A 22,145-nucleotide genomic window follows, 5' to 3' on the forward strand; every position below is an offset into this window, starting at 1 on the left:
ATAATAAAACATATTTCTGATGCAAATCCCTATATTATGCAAAATAGCATTTCTTGTATTTAGACCCTTATGTCTTGTTACAGAAGTGGAATTAAAACAAACATGATGTCTAATTTTCCTAGGTAACATAAACTCCCTCCCCCGGAAATTCCAATCTGATGTCTGACTGACAGGTGTAGTAAGAGCTAAAAACAAATTCAACAAACAATGTTGTTAAAATGCCATGTGAAAAACGAAATCTGAAAAGTGTCTGTTTAAAAGACAAATTCACGAAACTGGAGATAGAGGTTTGTGAATTTGGTGGGAAATCCGATATTTTTATCTCCACTTTTATTTGTCTCAATATCAGCACTTTTGTGAATTCCCCGCTAAGAGTTACGGAATGTAAATGTCAATCATGACTTTTGGTGAGTGCAGCCAAGTATAGTCCCAGTAACAGTACTTACACCAGAGTGATGTGCATCAGTATTAGTGCTGTAGTGGAAAGTAACTGCTCTTCTTTCTTTTATTTAGGACAGAGGGAAGGCGCTCCTGTGAGACATGGGTCCATAAAGTGGATATTTGAAGTGCTTCCAAATAACCAACACCAGTCGCACGGCAAATGCAGCGCAAGCCACGGCAAGCAGCACAGCTGGAAACATAGATCAGAATTAGGCACAGCCCCATAATTACTCACAAACATCTTGTATATTATCATTATAGAACTACCAAGAATCAGAATACATTTGTGATTAAGCATTATTACTAAATATATTAAAATAGAAAAAAAAAAGGAATACTGAAAAATTTTACTGACCCCAGCAGCCAAACAAACTAGCAGTGATGGGCGAATTTATTCGCCAGACGCGAATTTGCGGAGGATTTGCGCGACTCGCTGCCGGCGAAAAAAAATCGTGAAACGTTCCCGAAAATTCACTAGTGAAAATTCACCGGCGCCGTTTCGCAAATTTGCCCATCATTACAAACTAGTTGTCAGTGAGGCTACCTTTTAATTACTTCTCTTTCTATTCAGGCCCTCTCCTATTTATATTCTATGTAAACTCCACCCTAGCAACCAGATAGCTACTGCAATTCCAAAATGTACAGCTGCTTAATAAAAAGCTGCACAATTCATAAGCTACAAAAAATATGACCAACTGAAAATGGTCTCAGAGTATCACTTTTAAGGTGTACAATCCCTTTAATATCGATGTTGTGATATCTCTAGGATGTATGTGAAAAAGTGGGAAGGAGTTTGAATTCCAGCACTACATGTAGTGATTGGGCCCAAATTTCAGGGGGTTGCAGCCCTAAGCAGCACTGAATTAATACAAGGTGCAACTATAGTGAAGCCCAAAAGTTTTGGGAAAAATATAATTTTCTATGTAGGCACCTGAAGGAAGCCCCTTTTAAAGCTGATGCTTTATTTATAGACTGGTGGGCGCCTATATAGAAAATGTGGTCCAAAAAATAAAGCGGGATTAGAGAGATAATAGGTCCTATGAGCAGTTTTCTCAAAAGTCTTAATATCCCATTCATTTTTTTAAATTGTTACATTTAAGATTTTGACTTCACCCCCTATAGCCCATTAGCCTATATGAGGGTGTAAGGATACATGGTTATAAACCTGCAGCAAGTTTGAAGTCCAACACATAGTCATATATTCTGTTTTTACATGCCAAAATTTAGCAAATGTAATAAATCTGCCTGAAACACAACAGGGTTCATTAAAGAATAAGTAAACCTTTAAAATAAGTTAATGTAAAATTGCTGAGAGTTCTATTTGAAGCACTTTTGTAATGTACATTATTTATTTTCTTTTTTTCCCCCCAAGATATTAAGATATTACCGTTAATATGAATGAATTTTGTTACAACAGCGCCACCTGCTGGTCAGTTTCCCACCAGTCTGACCAGCAAGTAGTCAAGGAAGTTGTCAGGAGAAGCAAAGAGACTACTCTGATGTTCTTCTGCTTAGGAATAGAATTGGAAACCTTTCTCACATCTTTCCTAAGCAGAAGAACATCAGAGCAGCCTCTTTCTTTCTCCTGCCAACTTCCTTGACTACTTGCTGGTCAGACTGGTGGGAAACCGACCAGCAGGTGGCGCTGTTGTAACAAAATTAAGAAAGAAAATTCATTCATATTAACAGCACATAGTTCCCTTGATATCTTGGGAAAAAAGAAAAACAATGAGTGTAAATTGCAAAAGGTCTAAGAATAGCACTCTCATCAAATTTACACTCACTTATTTTAAAGGTTTACTTATCCTTTAACTAATGGGGGGGCAAGATGTAAAAAGCAGTATTGGTTTTGCTCATATTACATCTGACTAACCTTGAACATTTCCTTGATAAAAATAGCTTTAAACTTAAATCTCATTTGTGGTCAGCGGGGTGCGGCAAGATGCAAGCTACTCCCAGTACATTATGAAAAGAAATATTCTCCTAACAATAAACTCATTTAGAAGATGGTGCAAATGTTACTCCTACATTAAATACATTATGACGGCTTTTATTATCCTTACCTATAAAAATACCATTTTGGTCCGGGTCAGATTTGATGAAGTTTTTGTCCAAGGCTCCAGATAAACCAAGAATGACTATAGGATATACTGTTATTGTGTATCTAACATATTTATCAAACACAAAGTTTTCCAAGCAAAACCTGTAGGGAAAAAACAACATGGCGTGTGAATAAATTCCATAACTGCACAGTTTTTTGTTCATCAACTCTGTTAAGTGTAGGGTTGCACCGAATCCATTATTTGGGATTCATCCGAATCCTTGGTGAAAGATTCGGCTGAATACCGAACCAAATCCGAATTTGCATATGCAAATTAGGGTCAGGAAAGGAAAAAGTAGAAAAAAGTTTCTTCTGTGACGAAAAGTCACGTGATTTCCCTACCTCCTCTAATTTACATATGCAAATTAGGATTCGAATCCTGGATTCAGTGCATCCCATGTTACATGTAGTGAACCAGTTGCATTTAAATTCTAACTTCCCTTTGTTATTCTCACATCAGTGATCAGCAGCAAATACTGCCCATAATATGAACAACTGCTCCCACTAGAGTAAGGTATAAGTAAATGCAATTTATTGATCTCACTGCCTGATGTGAACCAGAAAAACACTGCCTTCCCTTTTGTAAAATCTAGTAAAGAACAGTTAGGCCTATGGGATACAGATCCACACAATACCTGCTATATCTAGTATTTGCTTCTTATTAAAAAAGTGTTATTGTAGTGTTGGCAGTGACACAACGGATCTTTCCGTTATTTGGATCTGTATACTGTAAATCTACTATAAAATCATTAAATAAACCCAATAGGATTAATTATATCTTAGTTGGGATCAAGTACAAGCTACTGTTTTATTATTACACAGAAAAGGGAAATTATTTTTAAAAATTTGGATTAATTGATTACAATGGAGTCTATGGGAGAAAGTCTTTCCGTAATGCTGAGCTTTCTAGATAACGGGTTTTCGGGATAACGGATCCCATACCTGTTTGTTTGATCTAAACACCAAACAGAAACCACTGGCCACCACATACCATAAAAGCAGTTCAAAAGCCAGGATGGCCAGAGCTACAGTGGCTGATGTACTACTGCTAATTCCTCCATTGTATGTCAGGCAGACGGCAAAGTTTAACAAGCAGGCAATTGTTGTCCATGTTGTATACAAAGCAATACCATTCTGGGCCTGTAAACACAGAACAATAAAAAATCAATTATTCTTATTTTATATAGCATTAACATATTTCACATCTAAATCACCTTACGCATAAAAAGCTACTTAGTCATAGGCTTATACACAAAACACACAAGCCCATGACTAAGTGCCCTAGGGGCATGAAATGCGTAGGGCCATTAGGGAGATATTTAATGTAAACTAATGAGTATGAGACTAATAGAATTTTTTTTATGTTACACTTGTGGCCCTGTGGATTCTGTAATGTGCTTGAAGCCCCCTGGTATTGCTGTTGGATTATTCCGCCCCCCAACTAAGGGTCTGGGGCCAGTGAACCTGGATCACCATTCCAACTTGGCGAGTGCATCACCATTAGTTATTTATAGCACCTTCTCAGTTTTTATTATAATTGGACACAAACACATAGGGGCAAATTCATCAAGGGTGGAATATCGAGTGTTAATTAACCCTCTATATTCAACTAGTAAATGAAAATCCTTCGACTTCGATATTCAAAGTCGAAGGATTTTGCGCAAATACTTCGATCGAACGTTTAAAGGAATAATCGTACGATTGAACGATTAAAACCTTCAAATCGAACTATTCGAAGGATTTTAATCCAACGATCGAAGGATTATCCTTCGACCAAAAAAAGTTAGGCAAGCCTATGGGGACCTTCCCTATAGGCTAACATTGACTTTCGTAGCTTTTACATGGCGAACTAGGGGGTCGAAGTTTCCATACTCTCTCTCTGTAGTACACACTATCCATACTCTCTCTAGTTCAAACTATCCATACTTTCTCTAGTACACACTATCCATACTCTCTCTCTAGTACAAACTATCCATACTCTCTCTAGTTCAAACTATCCATACTCTCTCTCTAGTACAAACTATCCATACTCTCTCTCTAGTACAAACTATCCATACTCTCTCTCTAGTACAAACTATCCATACTCTCTCTCTAGTACAAACTATCCATACTATCTCTCTAGTACAAACTATCCATACTCTTTCTCTAGTACAAACTATCCATACTTTCTCTAGTACACACTATCCATACTCTCTCTCTAGTACAAACTATCCATACTCTCTCTCTAGTACAAACTATCCATACTCTCTCTAGTTCAAACTATCCATACTCTCTCTCTAGTACAAACTATCCATACTCTCTCTCTAGTACACACTATCCATACTCTCTCTCTAGTACACACTATCCATACTCTCTCTCTAGTACAAACTATCCATACTATCTCTCTAGTACAAACTATCCATACTCTTTCTCTAGTACAAACTATCCATACTTTCTCTAGTACACACTATCCATACTCTCTCTCTAGTACAAACTATCCATACTCTCTCTAGTTCAAACTATCCATACTATCTCTCTAGTTCAAACTATCCATACTCTCTCTCTAGTACAAACTATCCATACTTTCTCTAGTACACACTATCCATACTCTCTCTAGTACAAACTATCCATACTCTCTCTCTAGTACAAACTATCCATAGTCTCTCTCTAGTACAAACTATCCATAGTTTCTCTAGTACACACTATCCATACTCTCTCTCTAGTACAAACTATCCATACTCTCTCTAGTACAAACTATCCATACTCTCTCTAGTTCAAACTTTCCATACTCTCTCTCTAGTACAAACTATCCATACTCTCTCTCTAGTACAAACTATCCATACTCTCTCTCTAGTACAAACTATCCATAGTCTCTCTCTAGTACAAACTATCCATACTTTCTCTAGTACACACTATCCATACTCTCTCTCTCGTACAAACTATCCATACTCTCTCTAGTTCAAACTATCCATACTCTCTCTAGTTCAAACTATCCATACTCTCTCTCTAGTACAAACTATCCATACTTTCTCTAGTACAAACTATCCATACTCTCTCTCTAGTACAAACTATCCGTACTCTCTCTAGTACACACTATCCATACTTTCTCTAGTACAAACTATCCATACTCTCTCTAGTACAAACTATCCATACTCTCTCTAGTACACACTATCCATACTCTCTCTAGTACAAACTATCCATACTTTCTCTAGTACAAACCAGTACAGCATTGCTCCAGTCAGCTCTCACAGCCCTTTTCCATACTTCAATAGTGTTACACTGTGTCTTTCTGCCAAACTGTGGCCTCATCTAGAAGGTCAATTATATGAATGATTTATAATCTAGGGCAAGTTTTAGTGAAACTTACTAATATGCGAATAAGCCACAAGTCCACTTTGCGCTGCGCATGTAACCAGTCTCCATTAAGATAGAGGGCTCGGTAAGAAATGAAGAGCACTATGTAGTTTGTAAAGGTAATGGCACCCAGAAACACCAGAGCAGGAATGAGGTATCTGGTAAAATAAGAACACAGAGAAAAAAATAATAATAAACATTAGATGAGGCTAGTATTTATTTAATTCCCTTACTAGCTGTGTGGCATGACATGATGGTAAACTGGCATAATCTTAGCTACTGATGGACTCTGCGTTGGCAGCACAGCTTGTTGCAGTACAAGATTATACATTAATGTAATCAGGGGAAAGGAGCAAAAAGGGCAATAATTACACTGTACATCCCTTTCCATGAGATTTACAACATCCCACGTTACTTCTGTACAGGAAAGTCTAAAGAGAAAACCAAAAAGCAAAACCTTGCCCAGACCACTATTAAATAGGTAACCATTAAATACTGTAGTGATAGTGAATAAACCTGTTGCAAAGATTATGGCCTCTCTGCCTCTTGATGTGGATTTCTGCTGCCGTCCACCCCCCCCCTTTTTATCGCTGGAGGGGCTCCAGGGGGTTTCCGTGATGCCATGAGAGGGGTCCAGGATTCACCAGGACTGCATTGCGCTCTCTCTCTGCACTAGAAGAGCTGAATTTGTGGTTTGACAACCGGAAATTCAGCTCTTATTCAAGTTTCCAGGAGCAGCACTGATTCATTTCATCGTTCCACTCCAAAAACATTAAACCTGTCCGATTGACTGTTGGAACAATTTTGTTGGAATGATACAATTGTTCACGCCCCATCAGTGTAAAGACAAGTGAATGAATTTATTGGATCAATCTAAAACTGGTTGTTTCAAACAAAGATGTCTGCCTGTGTATGGCCACCTTACGACCCATTGATAATTCGTTTTAAATGCTAATTAATATATGACTTTCTTGTGGCCACGTTTGGCTATTACATGTGCCTCCCTTTGTGTTATGACAGTCACTGATCACATGTGAACAATTGTACCCAGTCTTCTTGTAAGTGCCAGGCATGATTATTACGTTATTGTTTTCTATGCAAAATGAAAAATTAAATTAAAAAAATAATAATAAGGGAAATAAATAAAATACCAGCTTTACCTTTAAATAAGGTAGAATTTAGAAAAACCAAATGACACACTTAAAATATATGCAGTTTCTGTTTCTTGATAACGGACTTACGTACTGAATGTTCATTAGTGTATATTGAAAATGAAGAGGTAAACTAAAAGGACTTAACCCCCTCTGTATTGTTTAAAATAGAAATGCAAAATGAAAACCTTCATGAAGATGAAGAGGCGTGGAGCTATAAAGTCCTATTAGTCTATATCTGCCTATTTACCATAAACTAATAACATATTGTGCATTTTCAAGAATGCCCGATCCCCAAAACAACTTGTAACCATAGTACATTGGTTGGCTGCCTTACATGCAGAAAATTATACATAGCACTATTTGCATGCACTAATATTTATATCAGTTAAATCACTATATACTATACCTTTCACAATGTACTTATTTTATAAAGTATTCCAGTGTTTACATTCTAATGGGCAGGTATAAGCAGAACTTTTCATGTCTCCAATAAAGGGACAGAAAGGCCAAAATGTTTTCTAATTCTCAGTGATGAAAAACATATTTCCAATATACACCCATGAAAAAATATCTGTGTGCTAATACAGTAGAAAGCATTCTTCAAGCCTTTTTTTTATTTTCCTTCACTTCTCCTAAGTTTCCATTCCCCTTATTGTTAGCATTGTGATGAGTACCAACCAATAGTAAGTTAACAAACAGACCAACTACTTTACTATTGGCTGGTGGTCTGAACTGTACTAAAGGCTTCTGAGAACCTTGGTCAGTAACTGTCAGTACGGGGTTTTTTTCCCCCACAGGTTGAATTCTCCTTAATTAAGGAGCAAGGGACATTGATATATGTACAAGGTTAGATAATTTGTATTGTTTATATACTGGAAATTAGAATGTTTTATCACGCAACATTAGAAAATGTATTTAATATTTTGCCACCCCCTTTCCTTTTAAACATGTTATGGGTTTAAAGGACTAAACCCTAAAAATGAATATGGCCAAAAATGGCATGTTTTATACACTGCATTTCTTACACCAGCCTAAAGTTTCAGCTTGTTAATAGCAGCAATGATCCAGGACTTCAAACTTGTCACAGGGGGTCACCATCTTGGAAAGTGTCTGTGACACTCACATGCTCAGTGGGCTCTGATTGGCTGTTGAGAAGCTAAGCTTAGGGCTCGTCACTAATTATCCAGCAGAAAATGAGCTTCCCTGGCTGTAATATAAGCTGATGCTACAGGTTTGCTGATTATTCAATTCTGATGCTAATTGCACTGGTTTCTGTGCTGCCATGTAGTAATTCTGTGTATTAATTACTAATCAGCCTTATATTGTGACATTTCTATTCTATGTGTACTGTATATTGTGAGTGGCTCCCTAAGCTCAGTAAGTGACAGCAGCACAGAGCATGTGAATCAGTGAATCAGCAGAAAAGAAGATGGGGAGCTACTGGGGCATCTTTGGAGACACAGATCTTTACTGCTAAAGGGCTGTGGTTGCCTTGGGCTGGTACAGAAGCATAAAACATCATGTACAATATTTCTACCTACTTCTTTAGTTAGGCTTTAGTTCTCCTTTAAGGCCTATGCAACAAGCTCTTAAACATTTAGTTGCTGCAGTTCTGTACATATCCCCCCAAAGGACACACGGACTGGCCGTTAAGTACTGTACATAAGGAAGAATTTGTCAGCTTCACTTCTTTCATTATATGAATTAACTTTTATATGCGAGTTTCCACTCACTCACTTACTAATTGTGACCATTTCTAGCAAACCAGAGTAGCATTACAGATACTTACTCTCTGTCCCAAAGGAAAAGCCATCCTATGTTTAAGACATTGTTCAACATCCAAACAAGGTAGAAGGGCACTGGGAAGACATTTGGTTGCAGATACATCCATCCCAATTGACTCCTATTCAACAAAACAGAGAAAAATACCTTAATTAATGCCAATGGTAAAAAGGCTTATTATTAGCCATATTGTATTATCAAACGGCTTCAAGATCCCAATATTTTTGGCACAACTTACCAATGGTGTGTACATCTCATAGTATTCAAGTAACAATGCAACATTATGGAAACCGATCAATAACATCATTATACTGATCAGTCATTCTCTCTCTTATTAAAATTATAGGATTTATAGAATCTCAGGAGCCACTGCCTGGGTGCACACTTTTCATTTTAGACTTAAGGGTATGTTACTGACATTGGAGATAAATATCTGGAGATGTTGCCCATAGCAACCAATCAGATTTTTGCTTTTGTTTTCTAACTTATAGGTGGCTGTTTAAATCTAATTGCTGAATGGTTGCCATGGGTAACATCTCCAAAAATCTCTCCAATGTTAGCAAACATGCCCCTTAGATAACTTGCAGAAACCCTATTTGTTGGTTGCAAGATTGGCATTTGTTTGCTCCTGCGGGTCTGCAACCCCCTAGCCGTTCCCCATGCTGAAGGCCTGGATATAAAATGAATGCTGGGTTGGATCAGCAAGGAGCTCTTTCAGTCTGTCCTTCTGTCGATTAGAACCAAAAGCAAGCAATGGAGGAGTCTTCTGAGTGCATCTGCATCTTAAAGGGGTGCTTCACCTTTAAGTTCTCTTTTTAGTTTGTTGTAGAATGGCTCATTTTAAGCAACGTTTCAATTGGCCTTCATTTTTTCTTTTTTTACAGTATTTTAATTATTTGCCTTCATCACATTTTCTGTAAGGCTACAAATTTGTTGTTAAAAGTACTTTTTATTGCTCGTCTTTCTATTCAGGTCTCTCCTATTCATATTTCAGTCTCTTATTCAAATCAGTGCATGGTTACTAGGGTCATTTGGACCCTAGCAATCAGATGGCTGACATGAAAAACAGGAGAATTGCTGACTAAAAAGCTAAATAACTCAAGAACCACAAATAATAAAAACCAATAGCAAATTGTCTCAGAATATCCCTCTGTACATCATACTAACAGTTAATTTAAAGGTGAACAACCTATAACTAACTATATTAGATACATTGTTTATTTTGCACAGCCTATCTATTTACCCAATTTTTATTTTTATACTGAACAATTCCTTTAAGAATTTGAGGGAAAAGTCATAATTGCATATAAAGACAGCATGTCCGGTGAAGAATCTGGGATAAGAGAAAATTGATTAATACCTACCGGAATTTTCTTTTCCTGGCCATCCTCCCCGTCAACATGGAAATCTATACTTATGGGTAAAGTCCTACTGCTTCCCAGCCTGGACAGAAGAAATGGTTAATTTTCCAACCCCATAAAGCCCACCCCTTCCTATTCCTCCTCAGTCAAATTATAAAGTCACAACAGGGCGGGCATGTTGATGGGGAGGATGGCCAGGAAAAGAAAATTCCGGTAGGTATTAATCAATTTTCTCTTTTCCTGGCCATCCCCCCGTCAACATGGAAATCTATACTTATGGGTTATACCCAAGCAATCAAGAAAAAAACAGGGGCGGGATATAATGCTGCTTAATTATACAGAAGAAGCAGAAGAAAGTATAGACTGCCAAAATTGGGCTTGAGAAAAAGGACATCACATCTAATCTGTAATGCCTAATGAATGTATTGGGTGTAACCCAGGTCGCTGCTCGGCATATCTCTTCAGGTGAGACTCCTGCCTCCACTGCCCAAGAGGCTGCCACACCACAAACCGAATGAGCATTAACTCCTTTAGGTAGAGAGCTGCCCTGCTCCTTATATGCCTTCGATATAGCCTTGACTATCCATGAGCTTAGAGTTGATTTAGCGGCTTGCTCTCCTTTTCTTTTCCCAGCGGGAATAACAAAAAGCATTCTTGACTTCCTGAAACTCTCTGTTCTTTTGATGTATATTTCCAAACATCTTTTAACATCCAGTGATAAATCTCTCTCTTGAGAAGATGTAGGATTCTTAAATGAAGGTAAAATAATTGGCTCATTGATGTGAAATTTAGTCACAACTTTAGGAAGGAAACTGAAAACTGGTCTAAGGTGCACCTTTTTTTCATGAAAAATGGTATAAGGCGGATCCACTGAAAGAGCTTGGAGTTCGGAAATTCTACGGGCTGACGTAATAGCAACCAAAAAGAAAGTCTTTAAGGTAAGTAACCATAGCGATACCTGCTCCAGAGGTTCAAAAGGTTTAGTCGACAGTGCTTTCAGGAAAAGTGGAAGATCCCAAATAGGACAAATAGACCTAGCTGGAGGTCGAATTCTTTTTACTCCCTGAAAAAATCTCTGTATTAATGGCTCCTTGTACCATCTCTTCCCTAGAACCGCTGACAAAGCTGAAACCTGGCCTTTCAAGGTACTAAGGCTTAATCCCTTCTGAAGACCTTCCTGAAGAAACTCTAATATAACAAACAGTAGGTTTCAAAGGATAGAGGAATTTATTTGTAGCCCAGGAATGAAAGGTTCTCCAAACCTTGTGATATTTGGAATTGGTGTTATTTTTCCTGGACCCAATAAGGGTTTCAATGACTGAATTAGAACAGCCATATTCCTTCAAAATCGTCCTCTCAACCTCCAAGCCGTCAGTTTGAAACTGACTGGATTGGGATGTTTGCAAGTGCCTTGAAGTAGCAGGTCCTTGGTCTGCGGGATTGGTAATGGATCCGCAATTGATAAGCGCCTCAACAGAGGATACCAGGGTCTCCTGGGCCAATTGGGGAGAATTGCTATTACTTCCATTCTCGTATATAAAACCTTCCGTAAGACTCTCAGTATTACCGGTATTGGGGGAAATACATAAGCAAAGAGATTCTCCCAATCCTGGGAGAAGGCATCCACTGCTGCTGCTCCTGGACAAGGGGCTCTGGAAAAGAACATCGGAAGTTTGGCATTGTGATCTGTCGCCATCAGGTCTATCTGTGGGCGACCCCAAATAGATGTTATCCAGACAAAAATCTCCTGCTTCAGCTCCCATTCCCCTTTCGGTAAATGGTGATGGCTCAGACAGTCTGCCCATGAATTCTGAACACCCGGAATGTGTTGAGCAGTAAGGTCCTGAAGGTGAACCTGAGCCCATTGCATGATCGGTGTCGTCTCTCTGAAAAGAGTCTTGCTTCTCGTTCCTCCCTGGCCCCTGATATATGCCACGGCTGAGACACTGTCTGTCCTGATCTTCACAGAGGAACCGAGAATGATCTTCTCGAATGCCCGAAGTGCTTGTAAAATCGCCCTGATCTCCAAGACATTGGATGGAATCTCGGAGAGATCTTCTCTCCAAACTCCCTGAGCATAAAGATCCAGAAGGTGAGCTCCCCAACCTAGACCGGAAGCATCCTTAAATATCTCTAACCAAGCTGGTTCCTTGAGAGGAAACCCCTTCCGAAGGTTGCTGGGAACCCTCCACCAAGCAAGGCATTGTCGGCATTCCCTGGTGATTCGAATTGATCGAGACCAATCCTGTACAACAGGATTCCACTGCTTGAGGAACGAAAGCTGAACCGGTCTCATCCTCCATTTGGCCCACTTCACTAGACCTATCGTCGAGGTGAGGAGACCTAAGAGACTCATGAATCTCCTTGCTGATGTATAGGAATTCTCCAGGAATTGACTGACCTGCAGAACCATATGCCGGATCTTCAGTAATGGAAGAGACACCATACCTAGAACTGTATCTATTTGAGCGCCCAAGTAGACCATCCTCTGAACTGGTATCAGCTGACTTTTGGCAGTATTTACGATCCAGCCAAATTTCTCCAGAACTACTTTGGTTCTCTGAAGGTTGACAGATAACATTTTCGGATCTCTGGCTACAAGAAGTACGTCGTCCAGATAATGATAGACTTCTATCTTCTCTTGTCTTAATTTTGGCTATTATTACTACCAGGATCTTGGTAAAGGTTCTGGGCGATGTTGCTAGCCCAAACGGAAGACATCGGAATTGATAGTGTTGGTCTTCTAGGCAAAACCGTAAAAATCTTTGATGCTCTACAGCAATGGGCACATGAAGGTAGGCATCCTTTAGATCCAAGGATGCTAGCCAATCTCCTGGCTGAATGACTGCTTTTATGGTCGCCAATGTTTCCATTTTGAACGGTTGATATCTCAGAAATTTGTTCATTTTTCGAAGATCCAGAATTGGACGTAAATCTCCTGTGGCTTTGGAGACTAGAAAAAGAGGAGAATAAAATCCTGTTTCCTCCTCCTGAAAAGGAACTTTTGAAACTGCTTGTTTCATCAACAGTTGTTGAACATAATGAAAAAGAATTTCTTTTTTCTCTGGATCCCTGGGCACATCTGTAACAACGAAATGGTCTAAGGTAGGTTTTAAAGAAAATTCCAAAAGGTAGCCTCTTTGAATTGTAGCGACTACCCACGCGTCTGAAAACTCTTTGGCCCATACTCCTTGAAAAGCCAAAAGTCTTGCTCCCACAGGAGGATGGGTAGAGAGACCGTCATTGAGCCTTTGAGGAAGACCTTGGGGATCTCGGAGGCCTAACTTTGGACTTGAAAGATGTCTGACCTGAGCGCCAAGTTGAGGTTCTGAAATCTCTTCCGAATCTGAATCCTCTAGTATCATCTTTCTTCGAAAGGAATTCTCTGGCCTCCTCTTGGAAGTTTTCACGAAATCTTCTACTTTGCGGCAAAAAGGTACTCTTGCCTCCTGAAGATTTTGAAATAATGTCATCTAAGGCCTTACCGAATAACTTCTTACCCTCATAGGGCATTTTACAAAGTGAATTCTTGGAAGTGGTGTCCGCAATCCAAGACCTTACCCAGAGGGCTCTACGAGCTGCTACAGCAAAGGACATTGAGCGAGCAGACAACTGCACTAAGCCCAGAGATGCTTGAAGGCAAAAATTAGAAGCCAATCTGAAGTCTTCAAGACCTTCTAAAATCTTCTCTCTGGGAATACGATCTTTAACAGCCTGCTCTAAATTCTCTGCCCACAGGGAGAGTGCCTTAGTAACCTACACCAGCGCTATAGAAGGCTTACAGGCTGCTCCAGCTGACATATAACATCTTTTCAATTCAGTTTCCATGCGGCGGTCCATAGGATGCTTAAAAGCAGATATATCATCTATGGGTAATGCAGTCTTCCTTGATGACCTTGCTACCGGAGCATCAACCGAGGGAGGGGTATTCAAAATATCTTGAATATCATCCAGAAAAGGGTATAATTTCTCAATCTTTCTTTCAGCTGGAATTCTTCTAGAAATCTTTTCCCATTCTAAATGGATTAAATCCTGCACCTCCTTATGAATAGGGAAAGCAACTTTCGCTTTTTTGGAAAAAACAATGGAGGTGGAAAGCTGACCTGGATCCTCCAGATTTAAAGTACATCTGATAGCTTTAATGAGTGGACCCAGATGTTTTTGATCAAATACTGAAATCTCGTCCTCAGCATTTTCCTCATCAGTTGAAGAACTGATATCTGAAAAAAATTTCCTGAATAGAGGATTCTCTATTAAATACAGTCTGGGGTAGAGAGTACTGTCTCCTTAAGACTTTGTGATACTGCACTTTTAATCCATGACATCAAAGACTGCTGATCAGGCAAAGCGGCAGAAGTAGAAGGAACAGGCATATCCTGAAAGGACTCTCTGGCCACAGAAGGGTTAACCTGTCTAGAGAGGTATTCATCAAAGCAGTCTTGGCAGAATCTTTTATCTTTCATAGCCAAATTATCACATGCCCGACATCTCCTTTCAGCATCCTGTTTGTCCCTCTTCTTACTGGGCTCTTCAGGAACAGAGGCACTATAAAAATAAGGGCACAGTATAAGCCACTATTTAGGGGAGATTCTTTTCGAAACCCAATAGAAGGATGTACTCACACTAACACCTTGGAAGCGGCTCTCTTTGGGGCAGCTGGATCCATATTGCATATGCGGCAAAAACGGCAACAATAACAGCAGTGCTGACCTTTGGTGCCAGACTTTTAAATTCTCAGCCGTCGCCGGGTGATGACGTCATCGCGCTAACCAGCGCAACCCGGAGCCGCGAATGCGGCAAACTTCAAGCCCCGCCGTGCCTCCCCTTCCAGACAACGCCGTTGCCACACAGGATAGGGGCTTCAGGTACAGAGAATCTCCTAAGAACTGTACCCGGTAATCTGGTGTGAGTAGGATTTTACCTGAGATACAGAGGGAACAATCTCCTACTGCATCCAGGCTGGGACAGAAGAAAAGACTGAGAAGGAATAGGAAGGGGTGGGCTTTATGGGGTTGGAAAATTAACCGTTTCTTCTGTCCAGGCTGGGAAGCAGTAGGAGATTACCCATAAGTATAGATTTCCATGTTGACGGGGGGGTGGCCAGGAAAGATACTTGCCTTGTTTGTGCGCAAAACAGAAAATATTTTTCCAACATTTGGGGGTACTAAATGGATTTTGCAGTGGGGCACAGCAACTGATTATTACACCAAAATGTACCTTCTACAGATTCCAGAAAGAATGTATCCAAACCAGAGGAACTGCCAGAAAAATATGACATTCCAGATTAAGGCAAATGTCCATCCAGCTGGGGTAATGTCTGTGTTGAATTTGTTGGAAATATTTCCCACACTTTGCAGGAATAGATCTATTGGATAGAAAAAAAGGATTATGTGTTATTCAGTTTGTGATTCACACCGGCAGAAACCAGCTGATATATTATACACAGAGGCATATTTATCAAGGGTCAAATTTCGAATCCATGTGAGTTTGTGAGTCGACAAATCTAAATTGATTATAAAAATCTAATTTTTTAAACTCTGGTGAAAAGGATCGACCTGAAAACTCGAATCAAATTAGATTTTTAAACACTAGATTTGAGTTTTTTCTCTGAAAAAAACCTTGAATGTCAGGAAGGCTGCAAACAACTCCCAATCGATCCCTGGACCTCTCCCACTGATTTAAACAGCAATTCGGCAGGTTTTAGGCGGCGAATTGTTGAATTTGAGTTCTTTAAGGGCAAGAATATGAAATCTAATTTTTTGAAAAACTCGAATCGAATTTGAAAAATCATTACCCAAATTTGACAGTTTTGACCATAAAAAAACTCAAATTTCAAAATCAAAATGCCAATTTGACCCTAACCCTAACTGCACCACATTTTCCTTATACCCAATTTACTTTAAGCGTCTCAAGAAAGAAGCAAAGTTCCTTCATTAGAGATAAAAGGCAAATAATTCAACTAAACCTTGAGCATGCTTTGATTCATCAACTGGTGTCTCATGTGGTGTTTTGATTGCCAAAACCCTGCATCTGTGCTGGAAACCCAATATGGGATCCGTTAAGCAGAAACCCATTATCTAGAAAACTCTTAATTACATAAAGCCCGTCTCCCATAGACTCCATTATAATCAAAAAATCCAAATTTTTAAAGATTATTTCCTTTTTCTGTGTAATAATAAAACAATACCTTGTACTTGATCCAAACAAAGATATAATTAATCCTTATTTATCCTTAATCATCTTATTGGGTTTCTTTAACATTTACATGATTTACTAGTAGACTCAAGGTATTGTGATTACAGATCCATTATCTGTAAAACCCCAGGTCCCGAGCATTCTGGATAATAGGTCCCATACCTGTACTATGGCTTTGCGTAGGAACTTTATAACGTTCTATACAGACCCATAAATAGCTCAGACAATGGTGCCTAATGGTTTCGGTTTGCTTAAAGGGGTGGTTCACCTTTAAGTTAACTTTTAGTATGTTATAGGATGGCTAAGTCTAAGCAGCTTTTCAATTGGTCCTCATTATTTGTTTTAGTTTTGTAATTATTTGCTTTCTTCTTCTTCTGACTCTTTCCAACTTTCAAATAGGGGGTCACTGACCCCATCTGAAAACAAATGCTCTGTAAGGCTACAAAATGTATTGTCATTGCTAATTTTTCTCATCTTTCTATTCAGTCTTCTCCTATTCATATTCAAGTCTCTTATTCAAATTAGTACATGGTTGCTAGTGTCATTTAGAGCCTAGCAACCAGACTGGTGAACTTACAAACTGGAGAGCTGCTGAATAAATATAAATATAAAAAACACAAATAATAAAAAAAATGAAAACCAATTGCAAATTGTCTCAGAACATCGCTCTCTACATTATACCAACAGTTAATTTAAAGGTGAACAACCCTTTAAATGAAACTTGCTGTCCGATGGATAGAACCCACAAAGTCTACATTATGGATACACATTACATATATATTTTAGGGGTACCCAGGTCCCACACAATGCTAAGTGATTGTGTCTGCTTTTAGTAGCTCAAAAGAGAAAAAATATAATTTTTAATCCTTTCTGCGTTGTAACAAAATACAAACTAAATGAAGTACATACAAGTACGTAATATAATATACGGATCATTTACAAACACTTCAGTGATGCAGTTGCTCATAGCACTAGTATAGTTACCAGTGGGAAAATAAAAGATTGGATTGTTTACTATGGGCAGCTGAGTCACCCATATTAGAAAATCAGCCCATGTGTCCTAGGATAGCAATAAATATAAATTCAAAGATGAATTCAGTGTGTGTAGGTTTAAAGCTTACTTCTTTGTCGTCCTGCACCAGCTATAGCATTGAAAGCCACCATTGTTGTATAAACAGCAAAAGCCAGGAAAATCAGGAGAATTCTAAATACGTTATGTTCAAACATTTTCACACCTGTTAAAGACAGAAAACATTGTAAAAACCTGTTAAGAGTTATAGCAGTACTTATATGAAGTGCAACCTACTATACCAATCATTTTAGTGTTACTCCTGAGGCTAAAGTTTAAATTGAATACGTAAGCCTATTGATAAATGTAGTATTGTACTTTAAGGGCTCTTACTGACGAGTGGTTGAAGCTGCACTCCGTTTTTTGCGTTTAGCGGCAGCCGGCAGGGGAGCGCAGGAGTACACGCATTACATTTTTTCCAATGGGGCTGTACTCACACAGGCGCGTGTAGGTGCCGAATGCATGAAAAATGCAGCATCTTGCGTCTCATCCTGCGTTCGGCGCCTACACGCGCCTGTGTGAGTCCAGTCCCATTGGAAAAAATGTAATGCGTCTACTCCTGCGCTCCCCTGCGGCTGAACGCAGAAAAACGGAACGCAGGGGAGCGCAGGTAAAAACGCTCGTCTGTAAGAGCCCTTAGGGTAGAACTACATGAGCACTTTTACCTGCAAAAGCATCCGTTCCAACGTGATGAGATGAATCGCAGGCGTCACGTCGGATGTGCCAAATCTAAGGTAAGTAATTGGAATGTTGGACGTTGTCGCTTCATGCAACCGACGCGGCTGTCAGATGAAGACGCAACATGCAGCGTTCACGCAGCTACAACGTCCGACATTCCAATTACTTATCTTAGTTTAAGCACATCCGACGTGATGCCTGCGATTCATCTCAGCGCGTCGGAACAGATGCTATTGCAGGTAAAATCGCTTGTGTAGTTCTACCATTAGGGCTCTTACAGACGAGCGTTTTTACCTGCGCTCCAGTTTCATGCATTCAGCCGCAGGGAAGCGCAGGAGTAGACGCACTGAATTCTTTTCAATGGGGATGTACACAGACGCATGTAAGCAAAAAATGCAACTTGCTGTGTCCCAACCTGCGTTCAGCGCTTACATGCGTCTGTGTGAGTACAGCCCCCTTGAAAAGAATTCAGTGCGTCTACTCCTGCGGCTGAACACATGAAACCGAAACACAGGGGAATGCAGGTAAGAGCCCTTAAACTGAACACATATGGAATCCACAGCCTGCATAGCTAATTAGCAATTCATTTAGATGCATGCTGCACACTGAACTAATTTATGTGCAGCCATGCATCATGCATCTAAACGAACTGCCAATTAGCCATGCAGGCTGTGGATAAGGTAAGAGATAGAAATGTCGGATGAAGTCGCATCGTGACACGACTGTTGGATGCAGATGCAGCGTGCATCGTCTGCATCAGACGGTCGCATCCCGTCGGATCAACGCTGCGACTTCATCCGACATTTCTATCTCTTACATTATTTCCGTCGCATGTGATTTGTCGCAGCTAGTCGGATCACGCTGAAAACAACCGTGTAGGTCTACCCATAGAATGACCAGTTCTAAGCAACTTTCCAGTTGGTCTTCATTATTTATTTTTTTATAATTTTTGAATAATTTGCCTCTTTCCAGTTCTCAAATGGGGGTCACTGACCCCATCTATAAACAAATCTCTGTGAGGCTACAAATGTATAGTTATTACTCATTACTCCTCTTTCTATTCAGGCCTCTCCTATTCATTCCAGATTTCCTCTCTGCGAGTGTGGAGCTCCCCCATTCGTCCAGACTACTCACGTGACCTCCAATCCCACATCCTGGTATTGGATTACTTTAACTCTCTCACTACACGGACTTCAATTAAGGACACATTCCATTCTGTATACGTTAAAAAAAATCTTCACATCCTTTATTTATTCATACAACTGACAACTTTTAATATATGAATAAATAAATAACGTATCCAGAATGGAATGTGTCCTTAATTGAACTCTCCTATTCATATTCCAGTCTCAAATCAATGCATGGTTGCTAGGGGAATTTGGACCCTAGCAACCAGATCACCAAAACACAGCAAAGCTGCTGAATGACAAACTAAATAAGTCAAAAACCACAAATAACAAAAAATGAAAACCAACTGCAAAGTGTATCAGAATATCCCTCTCTACATCATACTGACAGTTGCTGAACAACCCTTTGACACTTTGCTCACAATTGTGTCAAGTGCAACAATTTTGGAATTCTGGGTGGGGGAGAACGCTGCATTATGGGGGAAAAAACATAGTGATTGAGCTAAAAACTGCACTTTGTTTACTGCATTTGAGGGAGCGCACAAGGAGAACATCAGCTAAATGATACCACACAGTCATATAGTTGTGTGTGATGTTTCCATAATGTGTATAACAATCATACATCTCCACACAAGCTGTGGTTTATCCATGAGCACAGGTGTGTAACAGGTGCAGAGCTGTACCCCACACATACAGACACGCACCCTACAATTATGACTTTCGAACATCCACAGCTATACACATAGTTCCAAATAGTAGAAGTTAAAGGGGTTGTTCACCTTTAAATTAACTGTTAGTATGATGAAGAGAGTGATATTTGCAATTGGTTTTCATTTTTTATTATTTGTGGTTTTTGACTTATTTAGCTTTTTACTCAGCAGCTCTCCAGTTTGTAATTTCAGCAATCTGGTTGCTAGGGTCCAAATTCCCCTAGCAACCATGCACCGATGCGAGTAAGAGACTGAAATATGAATAGGAGAGGCCTGAGTAGAAAGATAGGTTGTGATGACTCCGATGGATGAACCAAAATGTTTTCAAAAAAGATAAAGGGCTAGCATATACCAGACCACACTCCTTGAGTTGATGTAGTTAAAAAGTATTTATTTAGCAAAAAACATCACAACAAAGCCTTACGCATTTCGTGCTTTAGGGGCGTAAGGCTTTGTTGTGATGTTTTTTGCTAAATAAATACTTTTTAACTACATCAACTCAAGGAGTGTGGTCTGGTATGTGCTAGCCCTTCAACTCATTGTACTCGACACTCAACGCTTTTTACATTTAACCCTAAAAAAAATGTTGCCCATAGACTTCAACGCATTTGGTGAAATTTTGCAAATTTTCTGCGAAGCAAAACAGGTCAGATTCGCCCATCACTAAAGATGAGGAATATAAAGTAACAATAGCAATAAACGTGTAGCCTTACAGAGCATTGGTTTCTCCGTGGGGTCAGCGACTCTCATTTGCTGGAAACAAGGAAAATAATTGAATATACATAAAACAAAAAGAAAAAATGAAGCCCAATTGAAAGAGTGCTTAGACATGCTATAACTTACTTTAAAAGTGAACTGAAAGGGGTGGTTCTCTTTTGAGGTTACTTTATAGAATGGCCAATTCCTAACAACTTTGCAACTGGTCTTCATTGTTTATATGTTGTAGTTTTTTAGTTATTTGCCTTTTTCTTCTGACCCTTTTCAGTTATCAAATGGGGGTCACTGACCCCATCTAAAAAAACAAATGCTCTGTAAGGGCAGAGACACATGGTCAGATTTGGGGAGATTTGTTATCTTGGGACAAATCTCCTCTTCTATGGGGCAACTAATCTCCCCGAATTGCCTTCCCGCCAGCTACAATGAAAATCACCGGCCTCAGGAGGAAATGACGGAGATGTTCTGAAAACGAAACGTTCCGATTGTCATCCCGCCGGTGATTTTCATTCTAGCCGGCAATTCGGGGAGATTAGTCACCCCAAAGAAGAGGAGATATGTTGCCGGGCGACCCTAAGACGAAACATTTATTGTTACTTTTTATTCCTCATCTTTCTACTCAGGCCTCTCCTATTCATATTCCAGTGTCTTATTCAAATCAGTGCATGGTTGCTAGGGGAATTTGGACCCTAGTTACCAGAGTGGTTAAGATGCAAACCGAAGAGCTGCTGAATAAAAAGATAAATAAGTCAAAAACCACAAATAATAAAAAATGAAAATGAATTTGGAAATAGTCTCAGAAGATCCCTCTGCACATGACACTAATGGTTAATTTAAAGGTGAACAAGCCCATTGGCACAATGGCTGCAACTAGTAAAGGTTAACGGACAGAATAGTGAATAGTAAAGAAGAGTTAATTTACCTGAGGTAACTGATTATCATTTAACCCTAGGAAAACTAAATTTCATGTAGTGATACATACAGTAGCACTGGAATAAGGCAGAGATCTATCACATTGCTGTCAGTTGCTGTGAGCTGTAGTTCTGCTACAGCAGCAGGGGAACCACGTGCTGCAAACAAACGCCACAAGCGGACATAATAACGTTATACTCTAAACACACAGTCCCTACTTACTGACACTCCTTCCACTCTGTCCTCTGTCCCACACGCTCGTTACTTCTGAGGTACCTCAGCACAATAACACTCAATACAACTTATAGAACTTCTGGCGGAGGCGGTGCTAATCACGGCTAACCAATAGTAGAGGGAGGATGGACAGTGGTGAGTCACAGCTGGTGAATGTGATTGGCTGTTATATGCTGAATGGGCGCTGATGAAATCCTATAGAAAAGAGAACAGTTATACAACTCGCTCCACCTTCTGGACTGTACCACTCCTCTTTCCTAGACATTGTTGTTCACTGACCTGTCTACGAGCATAGTAGGATCTCCTTACAAATAAACACACTTTACTGTTTTTA

General features: G+C 39.6%; 1 protein-coding gene across 2 annotated transcripts; it reads right to left on the bottom strand.

Moving 5' to 3' along the window:
- Nucleotides 1-487: 487 nt before the first annotated feature.
- On the bottom strand, nucleotides 488-21,926 carry LOC108717622. Of its 2 annotated transcripts, none has more exons than XM_018264836.2 (8): nucleotides 21,800-21,926; nucleotides 17,489-17,602; nucleotides 15,390-15,537; nucleotides 8,819-8,932; nucleotides 5,889-6,033; nucleotides 3,534-3,682; nucleotides 2,505-2,644; nucleotides 488-631 (listed from the first exon to the last, which is right to left on the bottom strand). In XM_018264836.2, the coding sequence occupies exons 2-8, from the start codon at nucleotides 17,592-17,594 to the stop codon at nucleotides 510-512; spliced, it is 924 nt and encodes a 307-aa protein (XP_018120325.1). In that variant the 5' UTR covers nucleotides 17,595-17,602; nucleotides 21,800-21,926; the 3' UTR covers nucleotides 488-509. The 2 variants fall into 2 exon arrangements, with proteins under 2 accessions (XP_018120325.1, XP_041420111.1); XM_041564177.1 differs by lacking the exon at nucleotides 21,800-21,926 and adding an exon at nucleotides 19,164-19,345.
- Nucleotides 21,927-22,145: the final 219 nt, after the last annotated feature.

The sequence above is a fragment of the Xenopus laevis genome, chromosome 5S, assembly GCF_017654675.1.
Source record: "Xenopus laevis strain J_2021 chromosome 5S, Xenopus_laevis_v10.1, whole genome shotgun sequence".
NCBI classification, from domain to species: Eukaryota; Metazoa; Chordata; class Amphibia; order Anura; family Pipidae; genus Xenopus; species Xenopus laevis.